Source organism: Orbicella franksi, chromosome 12 (assembly GCF_964199315.1).
Source record: "Orbicella franksi chromosome 12, jaOrbFran1.1, whole genome shotgun sequence".
In the NCBI taxonomy this organism is placed as follows: domain Eukaryota; kingdom Metazoa; phylum Cnidaria; class Anthozoa; order Scleractinia; family Merulinidae; genus Orbicella; species Orbicella franksi.
In genome coordinates, this window is record NC_138156.1 from 10,265,336 (window position 1) to 10,292,601 (window position 27,266).

Sequence of the window (27,266 nt, forward strand, 5' to 3'; positions counted from 1 at the left end):
GCCCTGCCGCAAATCAACACATGTTTTTTTCACTTTTGGAAAACAATCGATTTGCACAGTGTTTGGGTTGGAGATTCCCGCCAATATCAACTTTCTTTTCTCTCATAAGTTCTCGCGCGTTTAGAGATGCGCCACACCCGCACATTAGGTTCACGAATCCCAACCAATGCTTACCTAACTTTTTAAAGATGCTACTTTTAGCCCTCCCCGAAATCTACACACGTTTATTTTACTTGTGGAATTCTATCGATTTGGACATTGTTTGGGTGAGAGATTCTTGCCACTATCAACTTTCTTTTCTTTCGCAAGTTTTCGCGCGTTTAGAGATGCGCCACACTTGTGTTTTAGCTGCAGGGATCCAAACCAATGCTTGCCTAACTTTTTTAAGATGCTGCTTTTAGCCCTCCCCCAAATCTACACACGTGTATTTCGCTTGTGGAAGTATATCGATTTGGACAGTGCTTGGGTAAGAGATTCTCGCCACTATCAACTTTCTTTTGTCTCGTAAGTTCTCGCACGCTTAGAGATGCGCCACACTCGCGATTTAGGTGCAGGAATCCCAACCAGTGCTTACCTAACTTTTTAAAGATGCTACTTTTAGCACTTCCCCAAATCTACACAAGTGTATTTCACTTGTTGAAGTCTTTCGATTTGCACACTGCTTGGGTTGGACATTTTAGCCCATATCAACTTTGTTTTCTCTCGTAAGTTCTCGCGCGTTTAGAGTTACGACACACTCGCGTTCAGGTAAAGGTATCCCATTCAATGCTTACCAAACCTTTTAAATATGCTACTTTTAGTCTTGCCCCAAATCTACTCACGTGTTTTTCACTTGTGAAAACTATCGATTTGCACAGTGTTTGGGATGGAGATTCCTGCCCGTTAACTTCGTTTTCTCTCGTAAGTTTTTGCGCGTTTCGAGCTTCGCCACACTCACGTTTTAGGTGCACGCATCCCAACCAATGCTTACCTAACATTTTAAAGAGGCTACTTTTAGCCCTGCCCCAAATCTACACACTTTTATTTCACTTGTGAAAGTCTATCGATTTGGACAGCGGTTGCTTGGATGAGAGATTCTCGCCACTATCGACTTTCTTTCCTCTCGTAAGTTCTCGCGCGTTTAGAGATGGCACACGCTCGCGTTTTAGGTGCAGGGATCCCAACCAATGCTTACCTAACTTTTTAAAGGTGCTGGTTTTAGGCCTGCCCCAAATCTACACACTTGTATTTCACTTGTGAAAGTCTTTCGATTTGAACAGTGCTTGGGTGAGAGATCCTTGCGCATATTAATTTTCTTTCCTCTTGCAAGTTCTCGCGCGTTTAGACATGCGCCACACTTGCGCTTTACGTGCGGGAATCCCAACCAATGCTTACCTAGCTTTTTAAAAATGGTACTTTTAGCCCTGCCCCAAATCTACACACGTGTGTTTCACTTGTTGAAAACTATCGATTTGCACAGTTTTTGGGTTGGAGATTCCCGCCCATGCCAGCTTTCTTTTCTCTTGTAAGTTCTCCTGCGTTTAGATGTAAGACGGTCAAAACGGTCGACGTAGTTACGACAGATACGAATGTACGATTTAAGAGTTTATTGACAAAAATAGCTGAGACAATAACAAAATAAACGGGAACGAGTAACACAAGGGTTATTGAGAATATAGCATTCGAACTAAACCAGTGCTTGACTTGAGACCTTGAGTATAGCTCAGAATAAACCAATTGAATCAACTGAATTTGCTGAACAAATGGTTGCCAATTTATAACAGATTTGAGGAAAGTGTAGGAATAACTCTAAACCAAATAAGGCTAGGGAGTGTATCTGTTGCCCACGAATACAGGATTTAGCTAAGGGAACTAGGAGGTAACTTCTCCTACACAACAGGATTTAGCTAAGAGAAGTGTGTGGGAATGAATCACCAACACATACCAAAATAAGGTGTAAGGAAACCAAAATAATGTAGGAAAATAACCCAAATAGTAAGAAGAAAAATAATAACACAACACTAATAAAAAAGTTTGAAACTTTTTAAAGGTGCTGCTTTTAGCCCTCTTTCAAATCTGCATACGTGTATTTCACTTGTTAAAATCTTTCGATTTGGACAGTGCTTGGGTGAGAGATCCTTGCCCATATCAACTTTCTTTTCTCTTTTAAGTTCTCGCGCTTTTAGAGAAGCGGCACACTTGAATTTTTGGTGCGGGAATCCCAACCAATGCTTACCTAACTTTGTAAAGGTGCTACTTTTTGCCCTCCCCCACATCTACACACCTGTATTTCACTTGTGGAAGTCTTTCGATTTGAACAGTGCTTGGGTGAGAGATTCTTGCCCATATCTACTTTCTTTTCTCTGGTAAGTTCTCCCGCGTTTAGAGATGCGCCACACTTGCGTTTTACGTGCGGGAATCCCAACCAATGCTTACCTAACTTTTTAAAGGTGCTACTTTTTATCTACACACGTGTTTTTCACTTGTGAAAAACTATCGATTTGGACAGTGTTTGGGTTGGAGATTCCCGCCCGTATCAGCTTTCTTTTGTCTCGTAGGTCCTCCCGATTTTAGAGATGCGCCACACTCGCGTTTTAGGAGCGGCATCCCAACCAATGCTTACCTAACTTTTTAAAGGTGCTACTTTTAGCCCTCCATTAAATCTACACACCTTTATTTCACTTGTGGAAGTCTCTCGATTTGAACAGTACTTGGGTGCTGCTTTTAGCCCTCTTGCAAATCTGTACACGTGTATTTTACTTGTTAAAGTCTTTCGATTTGGACAGTGCTTGGGTGAGAGATCCTTGCCCATATCAACTTTCTTCTCTCTTGTAAGTTCGCGCGCGTTTAGAGATGCGCCACACTTGCAATTTAGGTGCGGGAATCCCAACCAATGCTTACCTAACTTTTTAAAGGTGCTACTTTTAGCCCTCCATTAAATCTACACACCTGTATTTTACTTGTGGAAGTCTTTCGATTTGAACAGTACTTGGGTGAGAGATTCTTGCCCATATCAACTTTCTTTTCTATTGTAAGTTCTCCCGCGTCTAGACATGCGCCACATTCGCGTTCTAGGTGTAGGGATCCCAACCAATGCTTACTTAATTTTTTATAGGTGCTGCTTTTAACCCTCCCCCAAATCTACACACGTGTATTTCACTTTTAAAGTCTCTCGATTTGGACAGTGCTTGAATGAGAGATCCTTGCCCATGTCGACTTTCTTTTCTCTTGCAAGTTCTCGCGCGTTTAGAGATTCGCCACACTTGCGTTTTACGTGCGGGAATCCCAACCAATGCTTACCTAAGTTTTTAAAGGTTTTGTTTTTAGCCCTCTTGCAAATCTACACACGTGTATTTCACTTGTTAAGGTCTTTCGATTTGGAGAGTGCTTTGGTGAGAGATTCTTGCTCATATCAAGTGTTTTGTTTTCCATCGTAAGTTCTCGCGCGTTTAGAGAGGCGCCACACTCGCGTTTTTTGTCCGGAAATCCCAATCAATTCTTATCTAACTTTTTGGAAGGTGCTACTCTTAGCCCTGCCCCAAATCTGCATACGTGTTTTTCACTTGTGGAAAAGTATCGATTTGCACAGTGTTTGGGTTGGAAATTCCCGCCCATATCAGCTTTTTTTTCTCTCGTAAGTTGTTGCGCGTTTAGAGATGCGCCACAATCGCGTTTTAGGTGCGGGGATCCCAACCAATGCTTACGTAACTTTTTAAAGGTGCTGCTTCTAGCCCTCTTGCAAATCTACACACGTGCATTTCACTTGTTGAAGTCTTTCGATCTGGACAGTGCTTGACTGAGAGATCCCTGCCCGTATCAACTTTGTTTTCTCTTGTAAGTTCTCGCGCGTTTAGAGATGCGCCACACTTGCATTTTAGGTGCAGGAATCCCAACCAATGCTTACCTAACTTTTTAAAGGTACTACTTTTAGCCCTCCCGCAAATCTACACAGCTGTATTTCACTTGTTGAGGTCTTTCGATTTCAACAGTGGTTGGGGGAGAGATTCTTGCCCATATCAACCTTTTTTTCCTCTCGTAAGTTCTCGCGCGTTTAGAGATGGCTTGCGTTTTAGGTACAGAGATCCCAACCAATGCTTACCTAACTTTTTAAAGATGCTGCTCTCAGCCTTCTTGAAAATCTACACACGTGTATTTGACTTATGGAAAACTATCGATTTGTACAGTGTTTGGGTTGGAGATTCCCGCCCATATCAACTTTGTTTTCTCTCGTAAGTTCTCGCGCGTTTAGAGATGCGCCACACTGGCGTTGTAGGTGCAGGGATCACAACCAATGCTTACCTGACTCTTGAAAGTAGCTACTTTTAGCCCTGCCCCAAATCTACACACGTGGTTTGTTACTTGTGGAAAACTTTCGATTAGCAGTGTTTGGGTTGGAGATTCCCGCCCATATCAACTTTGTTTTCTCTCGTAAGTTCTCGCGCGTTTAGAGATGCGCGACACTTGCGTTTTAGGTGCAGGGATCACAACCAATGCTTACCTAACTCTTTAAAGGTGCTACTTTTAGCCCTGCCCCAAATCTACACACGTGTTTTTTTACTTGTGGAAAACTATTGATTTGCAGTGTTTGAGTTGGAGATTCCCTCCCAGATCAACTTTCTTTTCTTTCGTAAGTTCTTGCGCGTTTAGAGATGCGCCACAGTCTCGTTTTAGGTTCCCAACCACTGCTTACGTAACTTTTTGAAGATGCTGGTTTTAGCCCTCCCCCAAATCTACCACGTTTATTTTACTTGTGGAAGTGTATCGATTTGGACAGTGCTTGTGTGAGAGATTCGCGCCCATATTAACTTTCCCATCAAATGTTCTGCAAATCTTTGTAGGTCTGGTTTGACGGGAGTGGCTTGTTCTTCAATATGAATGCAGTTCTCGTCAAGTTCAGCGATTTTTTTTTTTCTTGTGTTGCGCTTTTTGTTTGTGCAATTCAATTGCTGATTTCACTTGTAACTTGCGTTCAGTTGCAGCTACTTCCAAAAGCATCTTGGCATGACCTTCATGATCTGTTAAAGCACAGGCGTTGCAAATGGCAACTTCACAGTCCCAGCAAAAGAACTTCAACTCTTCTTTTTTATGGTGTTTCTGCTGGTAAAAAGCTGGTCGTTTTAACACTTCCTCGATGTCTTGATCTTGAAATTCTTTAAGCGCAAACACGCGATGTTCTTTGTTAACTGGAATTATGTTGTGCCCGGTGATACAGTCGTCACACCAGAATGCACAACACTGGAAACAGTACAAACTCTGTAGGCTACTTTTGTCGCAATTTCCACATTTCACTTCGGTGGAATTACACTCTTTGATTGCCAACACATCTAGCAAACTGTTGATGCGAAAGTTGGTCGGCAAGTCCTTCAGGTTTCCACTGCCAGGGACTCTACTCTCTCCTCTACATTCTGGGCAAGCTATGACATCATGGCGTCTACTCGTTCGTAGAATACCTTCCAAGCAGTGAAGACAAACACTGTGTAAACATGGCAGCTGTTTTGGATCAGTGAGTGTGGTCATGCACACAGAGCAGGATACTTCTTCATGACGATTGTCTAGCAAGGTTTTTATATCCATGTTTAAAGGCAGAAACAGAAAATGGGTTTGGAGATGAAAACAACAACCTCCAACAATGGAGCCTTGTGACATAAAAATACCGTCTTTATCAGACCGTTAATATTGGCCAATCACGAAAGATAAGACAAGCTGCACGATCTCTAGGAATTGTTTCTATTGGCCACCGTGACTTCCACGAATCTTGATCTCAAAAGTGTGACGGATTGCGAAACTTTGATGCAAGAGCCTCTCTGTCTTTCTCTTCGTCAAGAGACAATCATGCGTGTAAATCTCAAAGCAAACAAACAACAAGCATGACTGGTATATTTTGCAAAGCAGTATTTTTTGAAGCAAAATATTTGAAAACCACTCCTCTCCAATTTATTTTATATCACCTCTTAAGAACACCCAGAATATGTTACTGTGATTTTAGCCAGCTAAGAGAAGGGTGACAAGATATATCCCCAGGGGTCGCAGCTTGGGCTTCAATGTAGCAATATTTCCGGGAAACGTGCGACCTCAAACACAGCTATCCCTGAAAGACGAGCTCAATTTAATTCGCGATGGTTTCAACAGGGGAGGAAACAATGGAGAAACGGTAAGCACTATTTTTCCGCTCTTGTATTCATTTGTGTTCACGAGCAGCTTTTCAGCTTTTGCTGCAGGTCAAATAGAAATTATGATAATAATCAACTGATCAAGATTGGCATTGTTTGTGGTTCGTTACACATGGCAGCTCACACATCAAGATTCTTTTGATCATTAAATTCATAGCTTTAAACATTGTCAATACCAAGGTTGATGCAAGACTTTTGAGGAAAATGTGAATGGCAATCAAACCGAAGGTAATGTTGGGAATGATCAGATCAACTTGGTTGCGACTAGCATTGACTTTAACACAGATCAGTTTGGATGTTCGCCTTGTTGATGACGTATTATTGTTGATTTCCGAGAAAAGTACCGTGCTTGAAAGCGAAATCATTGTTTTAATTCTGAACAATATTTAGATTATTTAAATGAGCTCAATCAATCAGTCAGTTCCAGGTTGAATTTTAATGAGACTGCAGTGTTTTGCTGAATTTGAAATCCAGCCAAATTCACTCAATTGATGCCACTTTTACAATCAGAGGCTATTTCAAAATTGTGCGCATTAGTTTGTGTTTAAAGTGGTTTCTAGTATTTACTCTCTTATAGGAACGAGCACTTTAATTTCCTTTCGGCACAATAGGCTTTTGATTGAAATTTCGTCGTGGCTTTGTCTTCAAATGTCATACCTAGAGCTCTCAGGTCAGTGATGTTTTGAGTATCACTCACGCCGGCTAGTTTAAACACGAATCCATTGACCCAAGGATATCAAAACTGATTGATTTAATTCAATTCAGTTCATTTCTATAGCTTATGTCACCCACGGTCATAAAATAACACGTACTGAAACAAAACTCAAGAAAGTGCTGAAAGAAACGTAATATATACGAATACAAACCTTGCTTGCGTGACTAACAAGTTTTCTTTCTGTGGTCCAGAATTGAAATCAGACATTCTGTAGTCATGTTGAATACTTGGGTTCTCAAGTGACCACTTGTTTTAAATTTAACGCGTATCTAAGTATGCGCCGGAGAATTTTTTAAACTTTGCAACAGGTTTAATTGCTAGCCTTTCAATATTCTACTAAAACGAAGAACGTTTGTTAAAGGCTTATCTCCTAAATCTTAACGTGTCTATATATCACCGATTGTTTTGAAATCACGTTATCATAAACTTCCAAGTTTGTCATTTACACTCAGCCATCTCAACCTTCCCCAGTGTTAACATGATCCTTCCTTTATTCTACTCTAAATCGGTAATTAAACTAATGTCTTAAGGCTTTTCTTAGAATTGAACGCATAGCTACATACCACCACTGTATCATATCATAACGAATTGAACTCGCGCGAATCAGTCACGAACTGAGTGGGTCTGGCTTCACAGTCGCTTCTGGAGCACGCACAACAGGCGACCAGTAAAACCAGCCTAATATTTCTCTTGCAGGACGATCATCGTAATTGTTGCTCTGTTGGTGCTGATTGTGATTGCGTTGGCTGTAGTTCTTCCCGTCTATTTTTTTGTGATAAAAAAATCCGATCAATCATCTGACAATCCATCATCTGAAGATCCATCATCTGGTGGACCCTACAGAAAAGAGGCCGTCGCCACGGATACACCGCAATGCTCCCAAATCGGCAAGGACATTCTCAACGCCAACGGCTCGGCCGTGGATGCCGCCATCGCCGCCATGTTCTGCTTGGGGGTTATAAGCATGCATTCGTCCGGGATAGGAGGAGGTGGAGTAATGCTGGTGTACAACAGAAGCCTCCAGGAAGCCAGTGTCATCGACTTCAGAGAAACCGCTCCAGCACTAGCAAAAAGGGACATGTTTAAGGGCAACGAGGCGAAAGCCCAAAAAGGTATTCTTTTCCGCTTTGCACTCGGTGAAGACCTTTAATTGAAATATCAAGCAAATAATATAACGAGGTTCAGAAAAAGGCGGGAGAATGGCCGAACGGAAGAATGTTGCGGGTGCTGGATTTGACTGATTCAATATCCCGGATTCAACTCCCCAATTCTGATGACGTAACAAGCTCTTCTGCAGCGGTCACACGACAGCCCTGGGTTGAACTTGTCGGTAACACTATGGTGACTAGTCAATTAACCCGCCTTGCTCCTGCTGGGATTCTGTAGGCTGTAGCAAATTTACAAGCTATTCGTTTGTTAATTTTTCATGTCCGCAATTCGGGAACTGCATTCTATTGATGCCCTTGTAGCACTGATTCGGACACTTAAATTAAGTTGGTAATATCTCACACGTTTGAAGAAATAGGTTTGGGTTGTCCGGACTAAAGATGACCATTTAATTTTTTAAAACCTCGACTGATTTAAGCAAATAATACAAAGAGCACCTTAATATCTCCTTAGGTGGTCTGTCCATTGCCGTGCCTGGCGAGGTACGCGGTCAATACGAAGCTTGGGAAAAATACGGCTGGTTGCCATGGAAACAACTCGTTCAACCTGCCATCGATTTGGCCAGAAATGGATTTGAAATAACAGAAGCTGTGGAAGACGCTCTGAAAACGACTAAAGGAATCGAACAGGACATCAGAAATGATCCAGGATTGAGGTCAGTTCATTCATAGTCATGTAGTTACGTAACCTTTTTTTTTTTAGTTCCGTCACGTATCGACTCAGTTCAGAGGAAATTGTTCTTTCCTGCAAAGTGCAAAGTTGGTATCAATGAAACGCCTCTCTATCGCATGTCAAAAATAACGCACATGCACGTGACAAATCTAAACATACTCTTAGTAAATGTCACGAGAGGGTCACGTGTGTGAAGATTCTTTTTCTTACTTAATTCTCTCGAGCTTGGGCCTGACAAAGCCATAATTTTGTGTTGTTATTTTAATATTATTTCAGCGAACTGCTTCTGGATAAAAACAAAAAGCTTCGTAAAAAAGGAGACAAAATCAAGAACGAAAAGTATGCAAAGACCCTGGAACAAGTGCAAAACGATCCCGAATCGTTTTACAGTGGACTGCTGGCCAATAATATCACGGAAGACATAAGAATAGTCAATGGGACCGTGACTCTGGAAGATCTGAGGAAATACAAGTCGATCAGCAGAAAGCCTTATAAGGGTGAACTCTCGGGCATGAATATGTACCTCACCCCACCCCCCACAAGCGGTGCTGTTTTAGCATTAATCTTGAACATTTTAAAAGGTGTGTGCTTAACCTAGTGTTTCCTTAAACGAGGTTAAGAGCCGAGAAAGGATTATTTGCAAACCACTTAAGTTCTTCGATGACAAATACACTCGAACCTCCGGTTTCGACCAGCTCTCGTAAGCGACCAGCTCTCCTCAGCAGCCAGTTTTCCAAGATACCAAAATAAAAATTAATATTCCAAATCAAATCACCATATCTGGAACTTCTGGTATGCGACCACCTCTCGTAAGCGACCACGACAACTTTTAGGCTAAAAGTTTGAAATTTTAACCTCCTGTAAGCGACCACTCGACAGATAATAGAACGGAATTCGGATAATAAGGTGTTGTAACATTATCGCATTCCTGGACAGAACAAGAGACGGAAATTTCTCAATGAGAACTGACCGTACTTTTTATTCGAAATTGACTTAAGTCTCTGCAGTTACCATATGATAATGAGGCAAAATTTTGACCTAGTACGGTCTAAGCTGTCGTAAGCGGCCAGCTAGGCTTGACACTTTGGGTGGTCGCTTACGAGAGGTTCCACTGTATTTGACATTACAGGATACAATCTGACGTCACCATTCAGTAATGACGTGAATTCCTCAGTATTGACATATCATCGCATCATTGAAGCTTGCAAGTTCAGTTATGCATGGCGAAGTCGGCTTGGAGATCCAGCGTTTGATCCAGAGATAGACAAGGTGAGTTGAAGAGGCAGGAATCAAGAATAGCTCAGTTTTCATAATTAGGCGTGCCATGTCTCAGTAAATGCTCAATTCACACTCACCGCTCAAGACGCATTCGACGTATGTTCAGAATAAACTCCATATTTATCTCGCATCTCGATCGACACAGATCCCTGCAGTGTACGGTCTTAATGGGCTGATGCGCATGCGTTAGAAACGTCCAATCAAAGACACTGCACTGATCTACGTAGAGTTGCATGTACACCTTCATGTTCAGGATGGAATCGTTAATCGTTAATTGCAGAAATGGAGAGCGAAAGGTCTATTTATTCAAGCATAATCTCGATTGCTTTGTGTAGCATTGTTGAAAAAACTGACGAGCGCGGTGCACAATGGCCAACTCCTTCTATGGCACGTGCCTGAGGGAATCATGGTAGTTGTATTCATCAAAACGAATATCCATTCTAAGACGATAAATACGCTACCATGATTCCCTGCAGGCTCATCTCATAAAGGGCAATGGGTCATTGCAAGTTTCAGTGACAATTAAGTCTACGTGATACAACCAAGTGAAATGATCGCTCTCGATTTCTATGAGGTAATACGGTAGTAGTTCAACTATCAACTTAAACAAATCTGGAACTCATATTGTCTAATTGTTAATTGTTAATAGCAGGTGATTGCCTATCCAATCAAAACGGCAAGTTCGTGAGTAGATATCCATTAGTTTTTTTAGTCCATCAGAGAGTGGAGTTTCTGCAAGAATACTTTTGTAAAGTTTATACCACGTTTCACCACAGGTTGCTAGAGAGATGTTAAACCAAACAACAGGCGACCGTTTACGTCAGAAAATATGGGATAACATGACGCACGACAACGTATCATATTACGCGCAATCATTCTCAGACACTGATTACGGCACAACACACGTGGCTGTTTTGGCGCCAAATGGTGACGCGGTTTCTGTAACAACTACAATCAACAGGAGGTAGGTTTGGAACTTGTTGTTAGTTATAAATCAATAATAAATCGAGATTTTCTACTATTTAGCTAGAGTTCAGGAGTCCATCACTAGGAGCGTACAACTCCCATGCTAAGCCTCTGTCACGGCATTTTTACACACCTGTCTGTTTTGGGGATTTTTTTTCCCGCGAAACAGGTCATTTCCGGTCTACATGAACGCGCATCGGTAAAGACAAAAATGGCGGCCTAAGATGGACATGTCGACAAAGTAAATACGCTAATTAAAAATTAAGACCGTGCTTGTGATTGGTGGTGGGGTGGAGGAGGTCCAAATTCGCGGTAAATTCAAACTAAAAATAGATCGGTCTGTGAAAACGCCGTGACAGGAATATGGGGTAGTTGCAACATCCTAGTGTTGGGCTCCTGCCAGAGGTGCATTACAGTGTTGTTTTGTCTACTATTCGTAGGAGCAATCAAAACCCACTAAATGTATATTTTTTTGCCTTAAACTTAACGTGAGTTCTCGCAAAGTTGCCATAACAGCATGACATCATTACGAACGCCACGTTGCCAAGCAACCTCTCTGATGTCACTTACAGGCTCGTTCATGATTCTGGACAAACCCTTTTCCCTGCACAGCCTGTTAGCTGACATTTTGACTAAAAATCAGTTACCACATGACTGACGTAGATTCTCACTGTTGTTTCTTGACAGATTTGGATCCAGATATCGATCTAACGTCACAGGAATCATCTACAATGACGAGATGGATGATTTTGACATTCCCGGTCACAACATAGTGGACGGTATTTCTCCATCTCCTTTTAACTTTCCCGAGCCAAACAAGCGACCTTTCTCGTCCATATCTCCCGCCATTTTGACAAACAACGACGGCAGAGTTCAGCTTGTTATCGGCGCCTCTGGCGGGAAAAGGATCACCACCGCCGTGTCACTGGTATGTTTAATGGCATTATGTTTCGAACAAGAGAAAATGAAGGGTACGAGCCGGGTTCATCTGCCAAACAGGACTAATTTCCAAGTTTATCACTCTCAGGTTATTTTTAGATCAGTTCTGATTTTTCAAATCGCAGAGAGGTCCAGGGATAGCTAATCATGTGACGCGAATTTTCTCACGTGGACTGCCCGCGTGAGAAAAACTTGACTTGACTTTACACTTAATTTGACTTCACACTTAATTTCATCCTCCAAGAAAACATTTGCGCAACGCTTGTCGTAACGTTACACGCGGGAGTACTGGGTACCACTCTAAAAATAACTTGCCAGGGATTACCTTTAGAATAAAACTTTAATGGGAAATAACTCTCTTACCTAACCCTAACCCTTCATCCTCTCTTGATTTCAAACCCATAACTCTTACGATACAAGAACAAATACTTTAAAACACAAATGTGATTGGTGTTTTACATTAACCGTGAAATCGTCGTTATGAGACTCGGGCCAATTCATGTTCGTATACCGAGGTCTGTCAGCTTGGACTTAGGTTCTCTGTCTGAATTCAGCGGATAACAGTTTTGTTCACATGCGCAGGTGTTAATGAACAAGTTGTGGTTTGAACAATCCTTATCTGACGCGGTGGACAAGCCTCGACTGCATACTCAACTGGTGCCCGATCAGGATGTATCTTATGAAAAGATACCTTTTGACACTTCTGGCAAATATCGCATGTCACGCGAAATATTGGAAGGTTTGGAAAAACGCGGGCACAACGTAACTGGCGTGGAATTCTTTGCCGTGGTGCAGGCAGTATTCCGAGACCCTAAAAAGGGAATATTCGCCAAATCAGACCCGAGGAAACATGGCGCGCCCGCGGGACAATAGAACACTTGTCCCGATGCCGATCTCGAAAACTCTCGTAGTATGATTACATTCACACTAGTTTTGAAGAGTGACCAAAACATTATATTAGCTAGTAAAATTAGAGTTGCAGCTTTTGATACGCGAAACGTGTACTGAAATTAAGTATCTTGTTTTTTCAAAATCAGGGCCAGTTGTTTGTTACTCTTTCCAACCATAACAAAATGTTTCAATATGGGAAAAATCTTGTAGTTAATGAACGATATTGACGCATGATTCCGTGATTAATGAAAAACATTCATGCTTTGCATTTCTGCACTTATCTTTGTTTTTCATATCGACTCCATTTGATGTAATATGTTCATTTAAGCTCGTTCCCAGTTCCTTTGGGGTGCGTTTTGTCCCCTAGAGGCCTGAAAACGGGATAATGGTTTACTTTTTTCGACGCTGCTTAGCATTGATGAAAAATATGTCTTTACTTAGAAATCAGGATGCACATGTTGCAGATAGAATAAACAAACTCTTTTCAGTAATGTTTCCTACAAGTGTTGGTTTCCAGCAAAATTGCAATGTTTGCGAGAAAAAACATGCATAACACATCCTTACATGAAAAAAGAAAAAGAAAGCACCGAGATAAGCAAAAGTCTCGGCTCCCAACTCCCGCCTTTTCCGTCCTGTTGCCGTATCCTGTAAATTAGGAGACTCTAAAAATATCCTAGCCACTTAGCTGTGAGGTTCCTAGGCGAAAGCAAGTCTCTTTTTCAGCCCAAGCACGATATTTCGACGATTAATACAATTCATGAAATAATATTTTGGGTTCTTGTCTTTCAAACATTCTAACGTATGAATAAATGACAAAACTTCCCATTTCTCGTTTCTCCCTCGCTTTCTCCCCTCTTTGAACTCCCGTTTCCCTTATTTCATCTCCCGTTAACCGTACCTCTCCCATATCCTCCTCCCTCCCCCCACTCCCGGAGAAAGATTCATTTGACTTATCAAGACGTTTTTTTTCATCATAAGAGCGATCTGGGACAGCAAAACTCCAAGTGAATTTTGGCTGCTGTCTTCCCTTGTGAACAATGATTAAGTATCACGACAAAACTATGTGAAAATATTGAAACAATTTATTGCCATTTCTCTAGCTAACATTTTCAGTCTTACAAGACAGCTTGTAACTGCCTTTAGCGAGTAAATAGCCACACGCTTTTTAATGTCACACAACATACAGTACTCCTTAGTTACAACAAATTCAGAATTGAAATGACTGTTGTGAAAGATATTTCCGCTAAACTTAGCTCAACCTATCAGTTATACAGCTGAGACAAGTAATCTAAACTACATATAGCAATGATAGATATTGACAACTAATCTCACACAATCTACAACTATGTAATTAAGAAAACATAATGGTTTAGAACCTTGAAATTTAAATTTTAAACAATGCAAGTTTTAAACAATGTAATGGAAATGTTACAGTCGAAACGGAAATTAAATATGGTAACTATAAAGGTAAATTTTTCAGATATCTCTATTCTGTGAGATTTTCTTACATGTAACCTGCTACAGACTAACAGCGACAAATAGTGCAAAATCATGTTCTAAACTTCACTGATAGCAATGAGGGAACTGATTCATATTACATCACAAGTGAGTGGATATATCTATTCAGAAATCTGAATGCGAGCGTTCCCGCAGTCAGTCAAAACTATCCTACCATCATTAAGAACTGCTGTAGAGAATGGGCTATCAAACTCTCCTATCCCGCTCCCTTTTGTTCCAAACTTTTTTACAAACTTTCCACTCAATTCAAACACCTGAGCTCTGTGATTCTCTGCATCACAGACCATCAAGTGTCCTGCCTTGTTGACAGACAAGTAATGAGGTTCATTCAACTCCCCGTCCCCCTCCCCCTGCTTTCCAAATTGGTAAACAAACTTCCCATCCCTATCGTGCACTTTGATACAGTGTTCATACCTGTCTGATACTATAAGATGGTTGTCATGTTGCACACAGTGATAGGGAAAGGTGAAAGAACCCTCTCCGCCAATTTCAAGTCCAACAATAGCTTCACTTGTTCCTTTTCCTTGGGCGCTTGATTGATGCGCGCTGGTTTTGCTGATAAATGTTTTGAAAGCGCCGATTCCTTCAGTGACGCTTTTCGCCATTAATGAATCGTTTTCTACGAAAATGAATCGACGAAAGCCTTCAAGGTCGGAGTCCACTTGGTCTTCTCCATCGATGATATCTTCCTTAAACATTGTGTTCAATGACTTTTCTAACTATACAATCTCAGCGCTTGGGCTTCGCCTTAAAAGTGTTTCCGTTGTTTCAATCCCTGTCTCGATAAGCTTTACTCGTTTGTCCACATCGCGCTGTTCACTTCGCAGACGTTCGTGAGATTCTTTTACTTGTTTGTCCACTTTGTTCGATATTTCCTTCTTCGATAACTGCCATCAAATGTTCAGCAAATCTGTGTACCTTTCGTTTGACGGCAGCAGCTTGTTTTTCAATATGAATGCAGTTCTCGTCAAGTTCAGCAATTTTGTCTCTCTTCTGTTGCGCTTTTTGCTTCTGCAATTCAATCGCTCATCTCATTTGTAATTTGCGTTCATTTGCAGCTACCTCCAAAAGCATCTTGGCATGACCTTCATGATCTGTTAAAGCACAGGCGTTGCAAATGGCCACTTCACAGCCCTTGCAAAAGAACTTCAACTCTTCTTTTTCATGGTGTTTCTGTTGGCAAAATGCTGGTCGTTTTAACACTTCCTCGATGTCTTGTCTTTAAGCGCCAGCTCACGGTGTTCTTTCAGTATTAGCTCGAGTTCAGTGTTGTGCGTCGTAACACAGTCGTCAAACGAGAATGCATGACACTGGAAGCAGTACAAGCTCTGTACGCTTCTTTTGTCGCAGTTTCTTCATTTCACTCCAGTGGAATTACACTCTTTGATTGCCCACATATCTAGCGAACTGCTGATGCGAAAGTTGGTCGGCAAGTTCTCCAGGTTTCCACTGCTAGGGACTCGTGAAGCCAAAAACTCTGTAAACATGGCAACTGTTTTGGATCTGCGAATGTGGTCATGCACACAGAGCAGGATACTTCTCCATGAAGATTGTTTAACAAAGCTTTTATATCCATGATTAAAGGCGGGAAGACAAACTGGGTTTAGAGATCAAAATACCTCCAACAATGGGGCCTTGTGATATAAAGATACCGTACTTATCAAACCATTATTATTGACCAATCACTAGAGGTTCGACATGCTCTCTGATGTGACTCAATACACCGATTCCAGAAAAAAACCGGAAGTTGCACGCAAGCGAGGCTTAATAGCCCTCGAGCTTTCAAAATGGCGGACGAAATGCTGGGGAAGAACGAAAAAATTTGAATGTATGTAGGTTAGAGCTACTTGTCTGGAGTAAATGTGGTAAAGAAAAGGAAAAGAGTTGGACAGAAGTGTTGTGCGGCTGCAAACTCTAATAATCGAAGCAAAAACCGACCTGATTTATCATTTCCACGACTGAGTTTCCTTCGGACAAGCTAGCCAGATAAACAAAGAAGAAAAAAGTGGGAAATACTTATGCAAAGGGGAGATGTCTATTTTACCTCGGTAGGAAATAATTGTTGTTTTTCCGAGCACTTCTTGCCAAGTGATTTTAAACTGAGTACACTTTTTGAAACTGGGAGCCGTACCCTCGGCTTTCCCTTGGGCAAAAGTTGATGAGGAATCTCTGTGTAGAGCGAAATATGTGATGCATCTGAGTCTGGCATATGAATACCCATCAGCTTCAATCAACTTAGGAATTAATCAGTTTTCATGCCTCTGAGGTAAACAAAAAAAGTTTCCCAAAAACAATGTTGAATGTGGAAGGACATTAGTGATTTAAATACAGCCATTGATGAAAAACATAAGGTGCAGAATAGACTGCAGAGAGATAACAGGTCAGACACCCAAGACCTGGACATCCAAAAGTGAACTTTACTCTGAATAAGTCTGACAACACATTTTAAGGCCTAGTAGGAATTTTCCTTAATGTCGTAGATTTGATAGACAGCTTGTACTGGCAAGCAGGAAGGTTATAATCTTCATCCATTCTATGCAACCAAGTAAATCAGAACTGACTATAATTTTAGTAACAATTTTCTAAGGAAGACTGTTTTCCAACCATGAACCAGAACTGCAAATGTAAGAATACAAGCTGAAATGGCTATTAGGAAAATAAATGGATGGCATGTATTTGATGGTGTAACTCCACTAAGGTTGTGTAGAGTTGTTAATCAACCCTGGATAGTGAGCTATTTGCTTGTAAACTGGCAGAAAAAAGTTATCTGATGTTTATTTGTCATTTGGTAGTGACTTTAAACAGAGTACATGATATTGTTCATCAGTGGTAATTAAACATTTGGTGATTTCCACCGTACTGAAATTGTGCATTATGTGGCTTCATGTTCTATTTTCTGGCACAGGGTGTAACATAGAAGGACGCATGGTAGAGCTGGTGTATAATTTTGCTAACAACATAAAAGTGCAATTGAATTTGACCTCATTGAGAATTTCCTACATCGTATGATCTTATAGATTCCCAATTGTTTTGAACTATTTTGAAATATTTATTCAAATATTCATCACCAGAGAAAAACTGGAAGTAGCTGAATTCTCTCATATTAGATGCTGGACAAACTTTTTGGACCTTTGATATACATTATTTATTCTGGCTTTAGCAATAATCACATCGTGTAAGGCCATCTCTAAGCATTAGGTAAGCCAATTCATATATAATATATTTATCATAAATTGTTCAATATTCTTTAGCATCTCCTTCTACCATTCTATGTCCAAGGCATTTTGCTCATTAAAAATTTGCAGTTACTTTCAATTTATAGCCAGGACATTCCAAAGTCTGTTCACAACAAAGAGTAGTTGTTGTACATTGTACATCATAAACTGAAGTTCATATGACTCTTGTTTACTTTTAAACCAGTGTCAAACATTTTGCACATTGATTTTATAAGGCAATCTTTCAGGGTCTCACTATCCATGACAATGACATTCCTAGCTTAAATTATTTCATGGAGATTGCCCTTACTTGGGTCTGTAACCTTAGTCCAGCTGGGGGACCCTGGGGAGGTCCCCAAAATTTCCCTTTTCTCTTGAACAAAAAAAAAGCATTTTGTTACTTGCACCTTCGTCGATCCCTGTTGATGCATCATTTCAGTGTACTTGTTCATTACTAGTTACTAGTTTTCTAGGCCATCTTTCATGGCATGTGACTGATAGTCTTTGTTACACTGTAGAACACGTCACTGATAATTTTATTGGTGATTTGACTGATGAATCAGCTTTGTGATTGCGTCCTACTCTGTAACGCAATGATGCTGTCACTGTACCGAACCCTTGCTTATACCATTCTTGGCGAGTAGATCGTGGTCTTGTTTGATACTCTGATTAGCATCTTTTGAAATTTTAAAGGATTTCCCTTTATTCTCTAACACCGATTGTTAATTTATGAAGAGAGATTGGATGTTCTCTAACTTGAGAAGACTGAAGTCGTCAGAGAAAAATGAATCAGCCGAAGGAAATTTTTTAAAGTGTTTTGTTGCAATATTCCCGATATCCGGCACAATTTTAAAATTTACTTCCGTAGCTTAAGTAAAGCATTCTTCGGGTCAGGGTCGAAAACTTTTACAATTTTCATTTCATTCAGATTCTTTTTCATAAACCGACCATGAACAAAGTTCTTTTAGGCAATAAAAATGGTGAGAACAGGTTGTTTTTGCGCATATTGGAGATCGAGACGATCGAAGGATGGAAAACATACCCGTCTAAAAGTTCCTTTATTTTGCCCCTTTGATTTATTCGGCGACTTTTAAGCCAGAATTTCGATTGGCTGAGTGTCAATTTTTCAATGTTCTTCGCTCACACTGACGCCGGGAATATCATCAGAAGAGAGATTGGCCTTTCTTCTTCGTTCGCCATGTTGCTTTAATTACCGCGAGGGCTATTAAGCCTCGTTTCGGTGCAACTTCCGGTTTTTTCTGGAATCGGTGTATTCTAAGAATTGTTTTTTGACCGCTAAGATTTCTAAGAATCTTGACCACAGTAGCGTGACGACAATGTGACCGAATGCGAAACTCTTAGACATTCAATAGTCTCTCGGTATCTCTCGCTAATTCTTCTTCTCTGGCTAGATCTCTTTCTGTCTCAGTTTGAGGACAATCACTGTTCCAAGGAAAATATCTCTAGAGGTGGAAGCTTGGGCTCTGCATTTTAACAATTTTTCCCGGAACGGGCGAACCGCCAACTAGTACTCTTGCGGAAAGTCAACTTGAAATTTCAGTAGTTGCAGGAGACAAAAATGAGCCAGCCATGAAATTCAGCAAAAGGTAAGTGCTATTTCTCTCTCTCTCTCTCTCTCTCTCTCTCTCTCTCTCTCTCTCTCTCTCTCTCTCTCTCTCTCTCTCTCTCTCTCTCTCTCTCTCTCTCTCTCTCTCTCTCTCTTTGTCGCATTCATTTGTGCTCCACCTTTCATCTTTTGCTTCAAGTCAAATTGGAATTATATAATCATCAACTGATTGAGATTAGTAGTGTCCATGGTGCGTTGGACGTGGCACCTCGCATCTTACGTTTGGCCATTAAAGTTCTTTTGATTATTAAATGCCCAGCTTTGATAAAGAATGAGAATAGCCAGGTTGATGCAAGACTTAATCAAGAAAAGCGAACAGGAATCAAGCCGAATATAATGCTGGGAAAGTTCGATTAGCTTGGTAGCGACTAGGACTTCAACGAAGATCAGTGTAATCCGACTTGCTTCGACTTGTTTGACAGTTGTTTCGACTGTTGTTGATTTCCGAGAAAAATTTTGCGTTTTAAAGCGTAAACACTGTTTTAATTTTCAATAATATTCAGAATATTTAACTAAACGAAATTTATACGCTTGCTCCAGGTAAAGCTGAAATCTAACGAGGCAGCAGTCAGAGTTCGCTATTTTGCCATGAAAGGATAATTCAAGATTTCCATACAGTCAAAGTGATTCTAACATTTACTCTCTTATAGGAACCCGCTTTAATTTGCTTTCAACGCTAGACTCTTGATTACTATTCAGTCGTCGCTTTGTTTTCAAATGTCATATCTAGAGCTACATCAATTATATTTTGCATACGCCATGAATATTTTAAAGTTCTGTAATAGGCGACGTTCGGTATATCAGTTTTCTAACATGGCTCCGAGGCTTTCAGGACAAACTTCTATATTTTGTGTTGGTTTCTTTGCATCTAAGTCTCTTTTGGGAATTGAGGGACAAAAGAAACTTAAAAAATTTACAATTTTGACCCGAAAGTCTCGGAGCCATGTTAGAATATTGGTATACCGAACGTGGCCTATTGTTGTCCCCGGGTAATTGTCACGGTCTATTGAAACACGCAAAAACATCAGGCACGCAACCTGATGAATGAATGAATGTTCTTAACAATACATTTGGTTAATCGAGTAGTTGCGTGTATAACTGCGATGATCAATCATATCATGCAAGTTTTATAATCCATATAATTACGCTAATCTGTTAACGAGCCTGATTCAAGTTTGTTTTGTCGTGACACCGGTTCGATACGAGGGTCGGTCGATTTTTTTTTTTTTTTTCGGTCTATTTCTTTACTTCTTTCGAAAACCAAAACATCTACTTAAAAAAAAAAAACCGTGCTGTCGAAGCTGCTAAAAGTAACCGTTTAAGTTTGCGTCGCGTCGAAATCCACCTTCGAAGGATTCGCTCCAAAAGATGCCGCTTGGAAAACTGAGTTTTTGCATACGTTATTTCTCGAAAATGAAGCGCAAATCAACAAGAACAATTACGGAACGATGCTTTTCATGTCACAACAAGTCAGTCTGCCAAAAATAAGCTCCCATATCCTGCAAACAATGAAAATCGGCCCAAAAAGCGATATAAGCCCTTTTTGCTCGAAATCCCTCAATTATGCTTCGTATTTTGAATTAGTATTGGTATTTAAATGCAAACTAAACTTAAGGAATGGTAAGCGTGCAGCGTGCAACTATCGCGTTATGGATGCACGCGGGAGGTTGCTAAGCACGAAAGAAGCGTAAGAGTCGCACGAGGCTATCGCCTCGTGCGACTCTCAATCTCGTCCGGCTTACATGAAGTGAAAAGCGCGATAAACCGCGCGAAAATGTTCAGTCAAAAATCTGACAAAGTGACACATTAAAACTTTTCTTGGATCGCGGCGAGTTAGTAGTTTCTAGGGCAAGCAAACAATTTCAAACTGCTCAGTTAACCCAAATATCAAGCTGGCAACGAACGAAAATTGCACTCGGTAATAGCGTTTCTCAAAAAATTGGCTAAGCTTAAATTTGGATTAGTTTTCCGAAGAATTGAAAACAAACTGCACATGGTTGAAGCTTCTGGTGGTTGAGCTCTCTGTCCTTCACGGCCTCTTCGGCAAAAGAAAAGAACACTGAATATGGAACCAGACATTTCTTAAAAGCGAGAGTGAAGAAGAAAACGAACAAACACCCCTGGCTTTGAGCTGTTTGAGATGCTCTTATTCAATAGCAGTTACGTTTTCCTTTCCACTGCGTTTTAAATTTGATGAGTCGCGCGTCTAAGGCTGAACTTGAACACACAAATGGCTTTTAAAAATGATCTGTCACTTTCGTTACTTGGTAAAATAAGCTTTAATGAACAGAAGACTGCGGGTTAAAGGAAACTGTCAGAAATGCTGGAAATATTAATGTAAGCATATATTTGTGCACGATGCAGTCTTTCCTTCGAGCGGCTGTTTCTTCAAGTCCTTCAGGTGTTCAATTCACGATCGCGTGACAAGCATTCGAGCAAAATTAAAACCCGGGAGCTGAAATAATTCATCATAGGCTACCAATATTTGATAAAACTTCCTTTATTAAAGCTCAGAAAAACTATTACCTTTAACGTTTTTGGAACAGAAGGATTTCGTATGTAAGACTTCACAAACAGAGATTTGTTAAAGCTTTCTTGTTTCGTTCGCCTAAAGCATTTAAATAGCTTTCGATGCCAGAAAAGTTTTACAATGAAAGCTTGTGCTGAATTTATTGTCGTCAAATCGCTAGAAATTCTCTCTAAAATTCCCGCTATGCACTATTAACCTCGAAAGGTTGATACAGACCAGTTTGTTGTTTTTTGTGGTCCGTCTCCGAGTGCTGAGTCCCTTTGTTCAACCAGCCAATTCAACTCCACTAGTAAATTCGCAAATTTATTAGGTGGAGGTCCGGCAAGAAACTTAAGCTCGAAATTTAGTAGCTCACACTAATAATATTCCTCTTCTCCGGAAGAATTATTAGATTTTTCCATATTTTAGGAGAAGAAAAGTAGGAATTATGTTTTACAAAGCGTCAACATCGATGAAAAAAAATTGCCGAAAAAAAGTACAAATAAACAAACTCACGTAAGCGTGCAACCCACGGGCAAATGAATAGAGCGTATTAGCCAATCAGAGCGCGCGCTTCGTTAAGGCTATGTTATAAAAGATAATATATTTATACAAAACTGGAAAAATATGTATACACAGATAACTACTAGGTACTTACTAAATGTATAGAATAAAGGGAATGACAGGCAACGAAGAGATATTTAATCGTAAAACAGTTGATATAAAAGATATAGATAGATCACTAAACTTTTTTTCATAGTTCTTTAAAAGACCATTTCTGAAAGCAGATAGGTAGAATGCTTACTTAGGTGGTGATGACTAGTAATCTTTTGTAAATGCTTATGGGCTTTCTAGTTCCCCGGAGAATTTTTTAAACTTTGCCAAAAGGTGTATTTTATTAAACATGGCGACCATTAGACTTAAAGGTAAGAGCATTTTTGACAGGTAACACTGTTACCAGTGGAGGTGCAGTGGTCTCATGGTTAGTTTGCTCGCCTCGGGCTGTTTGAGTTCGGGTTTGGCACCAACTGATCTAGGGTGGCTGTATATCGATCCATTCATTGAAGCACAAACGCTGTAAAGTATCAACATACAGAGTCGCCCGTTCCAGTTATTTTACAGTTATTCACCTCCTTGACGATCAGATGTTTTCTTTTGATCGTGGCTTGTGCACAGAATTGAAATGACCGAGTACAGAGAAGTTCGAATTCAATCACACCGACATAGGAGCAATATGCATATGCGAGCAATGAATTGTTCAAGCATTTTCTTTTATATCTTCACGTATCTATATCATCACCGATATTTTGTTTCGAGTTTAAGTCATCCTAAATTGCAAGTTTGTAAATTGCCAGTTAGTAAAACCAACCTGTTTCTCTTGTAGTTGTTGTTTGCTGATCCTTGGTGGGATATTCCTGATTGTCGTGATTGTGCTTGCTATAGTTCTTCCCGTCTATTTTTTGGTGATAAAAAAATCCGATCCATCATCTGGTGGACCCTACAAAAGAGAGGCCGTCGCCACGGATACACCGCAATGCTCCCAAATCGGCAAGGACATTCTCAACGCCAACGGCTCGGCCGTGGATGCCGCCATCGCCGCCATGTTCTGCTTGGGAGTTGTAAGCATGCATTCGTCGGGGATAGGAGGAGGTGGAGTAATGCTGGTGTACAACAGAAGCCTCCAGGAAGCCAGTGTCATCGACTTCAGAGAAACCGCTCCAGCACTAGCAAAAAGGGACATGTTTAAGGGCAACGAGGCGAAAGCCCAAAAAGGTATTCTTTTCCGCTTTGTCTGCAACGACGACTTCTGAAAATATGAACAAAATAGTATAACGAGGTCCAGAAAAAGCCACGAGAATGGCCGAATGGTAGAATGGACTGGGTACTGGATTTAACTGATTTTGCAGCGGTCACACAAGAGCCCTGCATACTATTGTGACTAATCAATTGGCCCGCCTTCTGCCAGGTTGGGATTCAGTGTAGCAAATTTACAAGCTATTCGTTTGTTAATTTTGCGTGCCCGCAATCGGAACTGCACATGGTGTTAATGTCCCTCAGCTTTTAACACTGACTCGGACTGTCAACTGGCTAGTAATTCTCACATTTTGATGAAACATTTTCGGGTTCTTTGGACTAAAGATGACCGTTTAAATTTTTAAAACCTCGACTAATTTAAGCAAATACTGCAAAGACTATCTTAACTTCTTCTTAGGTGGTCTGTCCATTGCCGTGCCTGGCGAGGTACGCGGTCAACACGAAGCCTGGAAACGATATGGCTGGTTGCCATGGAAACAACTCGTTCAACCCGCCATCGATTTGGCCAGAAATGGATTTGAAATAACAAAAGCTGTGGACGATGCTCTGAAAACGACAAAAGGAATCAAACAGGACATCAGAAATGATCCAGGATTGAGGTCAGTTCATATCACCTGCTAACTCAATTACAAGCAGTAGAGGATAAAGCGTAAGAGTGTTAATGCCCAGTGTAGCCCTTATTCCTGAGGTAATCCTTCTCAAGTTATTTTTAACTGTGTTATCTAGTGCACGCACGGATCATTGCAATGTTACCACCCGCTTGCTGCGTTTTCGGAAAAAATTCATGTAAAGCTGCTAGGGCTGTCCCGGCACGTGAACAAAATACACGTCACTGGATGGATTGATTCTAGGATTTCCAAAACCGGGAGCTGGTGATCTAAAAATAAATTGACAAGGATTACTTGAGAAATAAAGCCTATAAAGGGGAGTATCTATTTTCCCTTCATCTTCTCTTGGTTACAAGATGGTCTAATGCAAATCTAAACATACTCTTAGTAAATTTCATGCATGAGGGATGTCACATGTGTAAAAGTTCTGAATCTTACTTCGTTCTCTCTAGCCTGGTAATGCCACGATACTGAGTTGTTGTTTTCAATATGATTTCAGCGAACTGTTTCTGGATAAAAACAAAAAGCTTCGTAAAAAAGGAGATAAAATCAAGAACGAAAAGTATGCAAAGACCCTGGAACAAGTGCAAAACAATCCCGAATCGTTTTACAGTGGACAGTTGGCCAATGATATCGCGAAAGATATGAGAATAATCAATGGGGCCGTGACTCTGGAAGATCTGAGGAAATACAAGTCGATCAGCAGAACGCCATATAAGGGTGAACTCTCGGGCATGAATATGTACCTCACCCCACCCCCCACAAGCGGTGCCGTTTTAGCGCTAATCTTGAACATTTTAAAAGGTGGGTGTTGTTCTTCAAAGTTTTTTTTTTCCTTATTTTACTCTCTGTCACCTGAGTTGGAAGAGGTCATCAACATCAAACATTCTTGAAAAGATATATGTGACAGAAAATATCTTGATCCTTGCTTAATTTAAATTAACAAATCGACGTCAGTGTTTCATGCGTCTGTCCTGTTATTCATCATGAATTTCGTCTTAACATTTTCAAAGTAGCTGTGGATCTACGAGGCGATAGCCGAGTGGATCTGCGGTGCTTTTTGATAAAAGCAAATAGCCAAATTATCCGGTTTCGCTCGTTAATGCATCGTATAAATTATAAATTCATGTGTCTGTCCGCTTATAGAGCGTTTTCACATGACGTCATGGCAGCCATATCGGTGTTCCAAAACAATGAAACGGCGGCCATGTCGGTGTACCAAACCAATCCTGTGGGAATTGAACTCTTTTCTTATGTAAACACTTTCTTTTGTTCCAAATAAATTTGCATGGCTGTTGCCCACGTGAGGGAAAACGCTCTATTGACAATGAAACTTAGCCAATGAGCGCGCGAGAGTTTTTGCAGTTATCGTAAAAAGTCACCTGGAACCAAATAGTAAAACACTCCTGTGGCAACCTAGTGTTTCCTTAAACTGCAAAGCATAGAAACAAATTCTTGGGTGCTCTAAAATAGAAGAAAAAACCTAATGTAACTAAGGGTTAAGAGCGGAGTAAGGATTCTTTACCAAAACGTTAAAGTTATTCGATGACAAACATTTGACATTTCAGGATACAATCTGACGTCACCATTCAGTAATGACGTGAACGCCTCAGTGCTGACGTATCACCGCATCATTGAAGCTTTTAAGTTCAGTTATGCATGGCGCAGTCGGCTTGGAGATCCAGACTTTAATTCACAAATAGAAAAGGTGAGTTAATGAAATAGGGAACAAGAATAGCTTAGTCTGCATGACTTTGAGTAGCATGTGTCACTAAATGGTCAAGCCCCACTCTCCGCTCAAGACATATCCGACTTTTGATCAGAATAAAATCCGTATTTACCTCGCATCTCGCATGTTCATAGTGTATAGTTATGGGTGGGCAGAAAACAGCTAATCAGAGACACTATACTTAATCTGCGCAGAGTGAGATCTTCATGATCAAATCATTAACAAGACGATCTAAGATCGTAAGTCGCGCTGTAGCTAGATGCGCTACTAGCTACGAGTGTTGATCATTTGCGGTGCGCAGCGATTCTAAAAATAGCATGTACTGATGCATGTCTCAAAGAAATATCATTAAACCGTAATCATCACGAAAACATCGCTTATTTTAACTGACCGATAGATGAAAGTGAAAGCTACGGTAATCGTAGTGAAGTTGATTTGAATTGTGACGTCACTTATGTGTTTGAGGAGATTGGGGTCACTGTCTTCTTCTCTCACCCTGTTCACTGCGGTTATTTCATATGTACACAGTCTGCACTTCTCTGAGTTCATAATAATATTGTCACCAAGTGAGTGTTTATAGATCTTTATAATAGCCTGGAAACCTGTATACATATACAAAGATAGATATTTGCCCAAAAACTCTCTGCAACTCGACGACTTTCGATTCAGTGTTGACCGTGTAGAATGCCGTTTCTTTCTCATCTTTTGTACAAACTTGACACTGTCATTATTGCTCCTAATTCACGCGATCAAACTTAAAAATCGTAACCATTTAATAAATTAAGTCAAGAATCTGGGATATGATAGACGATTGATAGGTAAACATCCTCGCCAAGAGATAAGACTTCTGCAGTTTTTCATTCGCGCGTTATCGGGAAAAATATTCATTGAGCTTTGGCGGCCGTAAATTTACAGAAACATCTGTCATTGAGTTTTGCAATTGAAACAAAAAGTTATTACTCCAGAGTTCCGACACGTTGAAATTGGTACTTCTTCTAGGGCAAGAATTGTTCAGTTAGCAGGAACTTAAGCGATAACTCATCGTTTGACCTACGCGACAGCCCTCTCGGGGCGCCATTTGATGTCACGCAACGCAAAAGCTTCGAAAATCAAACTTGCCCTATTACAAAACGAAGAATCTTGTCGAGCTAAAACGTTGTGAAACGTCAAGTTCCTAAAGGATCTTATATCTGATAAAACTAAAACCTCCGAAGAAAAGGTAATTTTTTTTAAAATATGACTGCATCGCATGAAAACCAAGAATACATCACCACGTTATTTGATACCACACAAACACTCGACAACACTAATGGAAAAATAACAGCTGATAATGCACTCTGTTTGAGCAAAAACAAAATAAATGTAGTGATCATGACAGAGGTCACATAAATATGACCATTCCGTTTCTCTTCACCCTGATGAAAGCCACTTTTGCAGTCAAACATGGCGTCTTTGTTATAGTTTCCTT

General features: G+C 40.5%; 2 protein-coding genes across 3 annotated transcripts in view; both read left to right on the forward strand.

Moving 5' to 3' along the window:
* Positions 1–6,025: 6,025 nt before the first annotated feature.
* LOC145462915 (glutathione hydrolase 1 proenzyme-like) lies at positions 6,026–14,102 on the forward strand. Its single transcript, XM_081446582.1, has 8 exons — positions 6,026–6,130; positions 7,561–7,976; positions 8,485–8,686; positions 8,980–9,284; positions 9,833–9,972; positions 10,758–10,945; positions 11,635–11,875; positions 12,469–14,102. The coding sequence occupies exons 1-8, from the start codon at positions 6,096–6,098 to the stop codon at positions 12,757–12,759; spliced, it is 1,818 nt and encodes a 605-aa protein (XP_081302708.1). The 5' UTR covers positions 6,026–6,095; the 3' UTR covers positions 12,760–14,102.
* A 4,304-nt stretch (positions 14,103–18,406) lies between these two features.
* LOC145464129 (glutathione hydrolase 1 proenzyme-like) overlaps positions 18,407–27,266 on the forward strand; it is a 50,008-nt gene continuing 41,148 nt past the window's right edge. For both annotated transcript variants that reach the window (XM_081447945.1, XM_081447944.1), the window contains exons 1-5: positions 18,407–19,117; positions 23,031–23,419; positions 23,859–24,060; positions 24,569–24,873; positions 25,638–25,777. In XM_081447945.1, the coding sequence (XP_081304071.1) occupies positions 19,101–19,117; positions 23,031–23,419; positions 23,859–24,060; positions 24,569–24,873; positions 25,638–25,777 (1,053 nt within the window). In that variant the 5' untranslated portion in view covers positions 18,407–19,100. The remainder of the gene's footprint in view (positions 19,118–23,030; positions 23,420–23,858; positions 24,061–24,568; positions 24,874–25,637; positions 25,778–27,266) is intronic.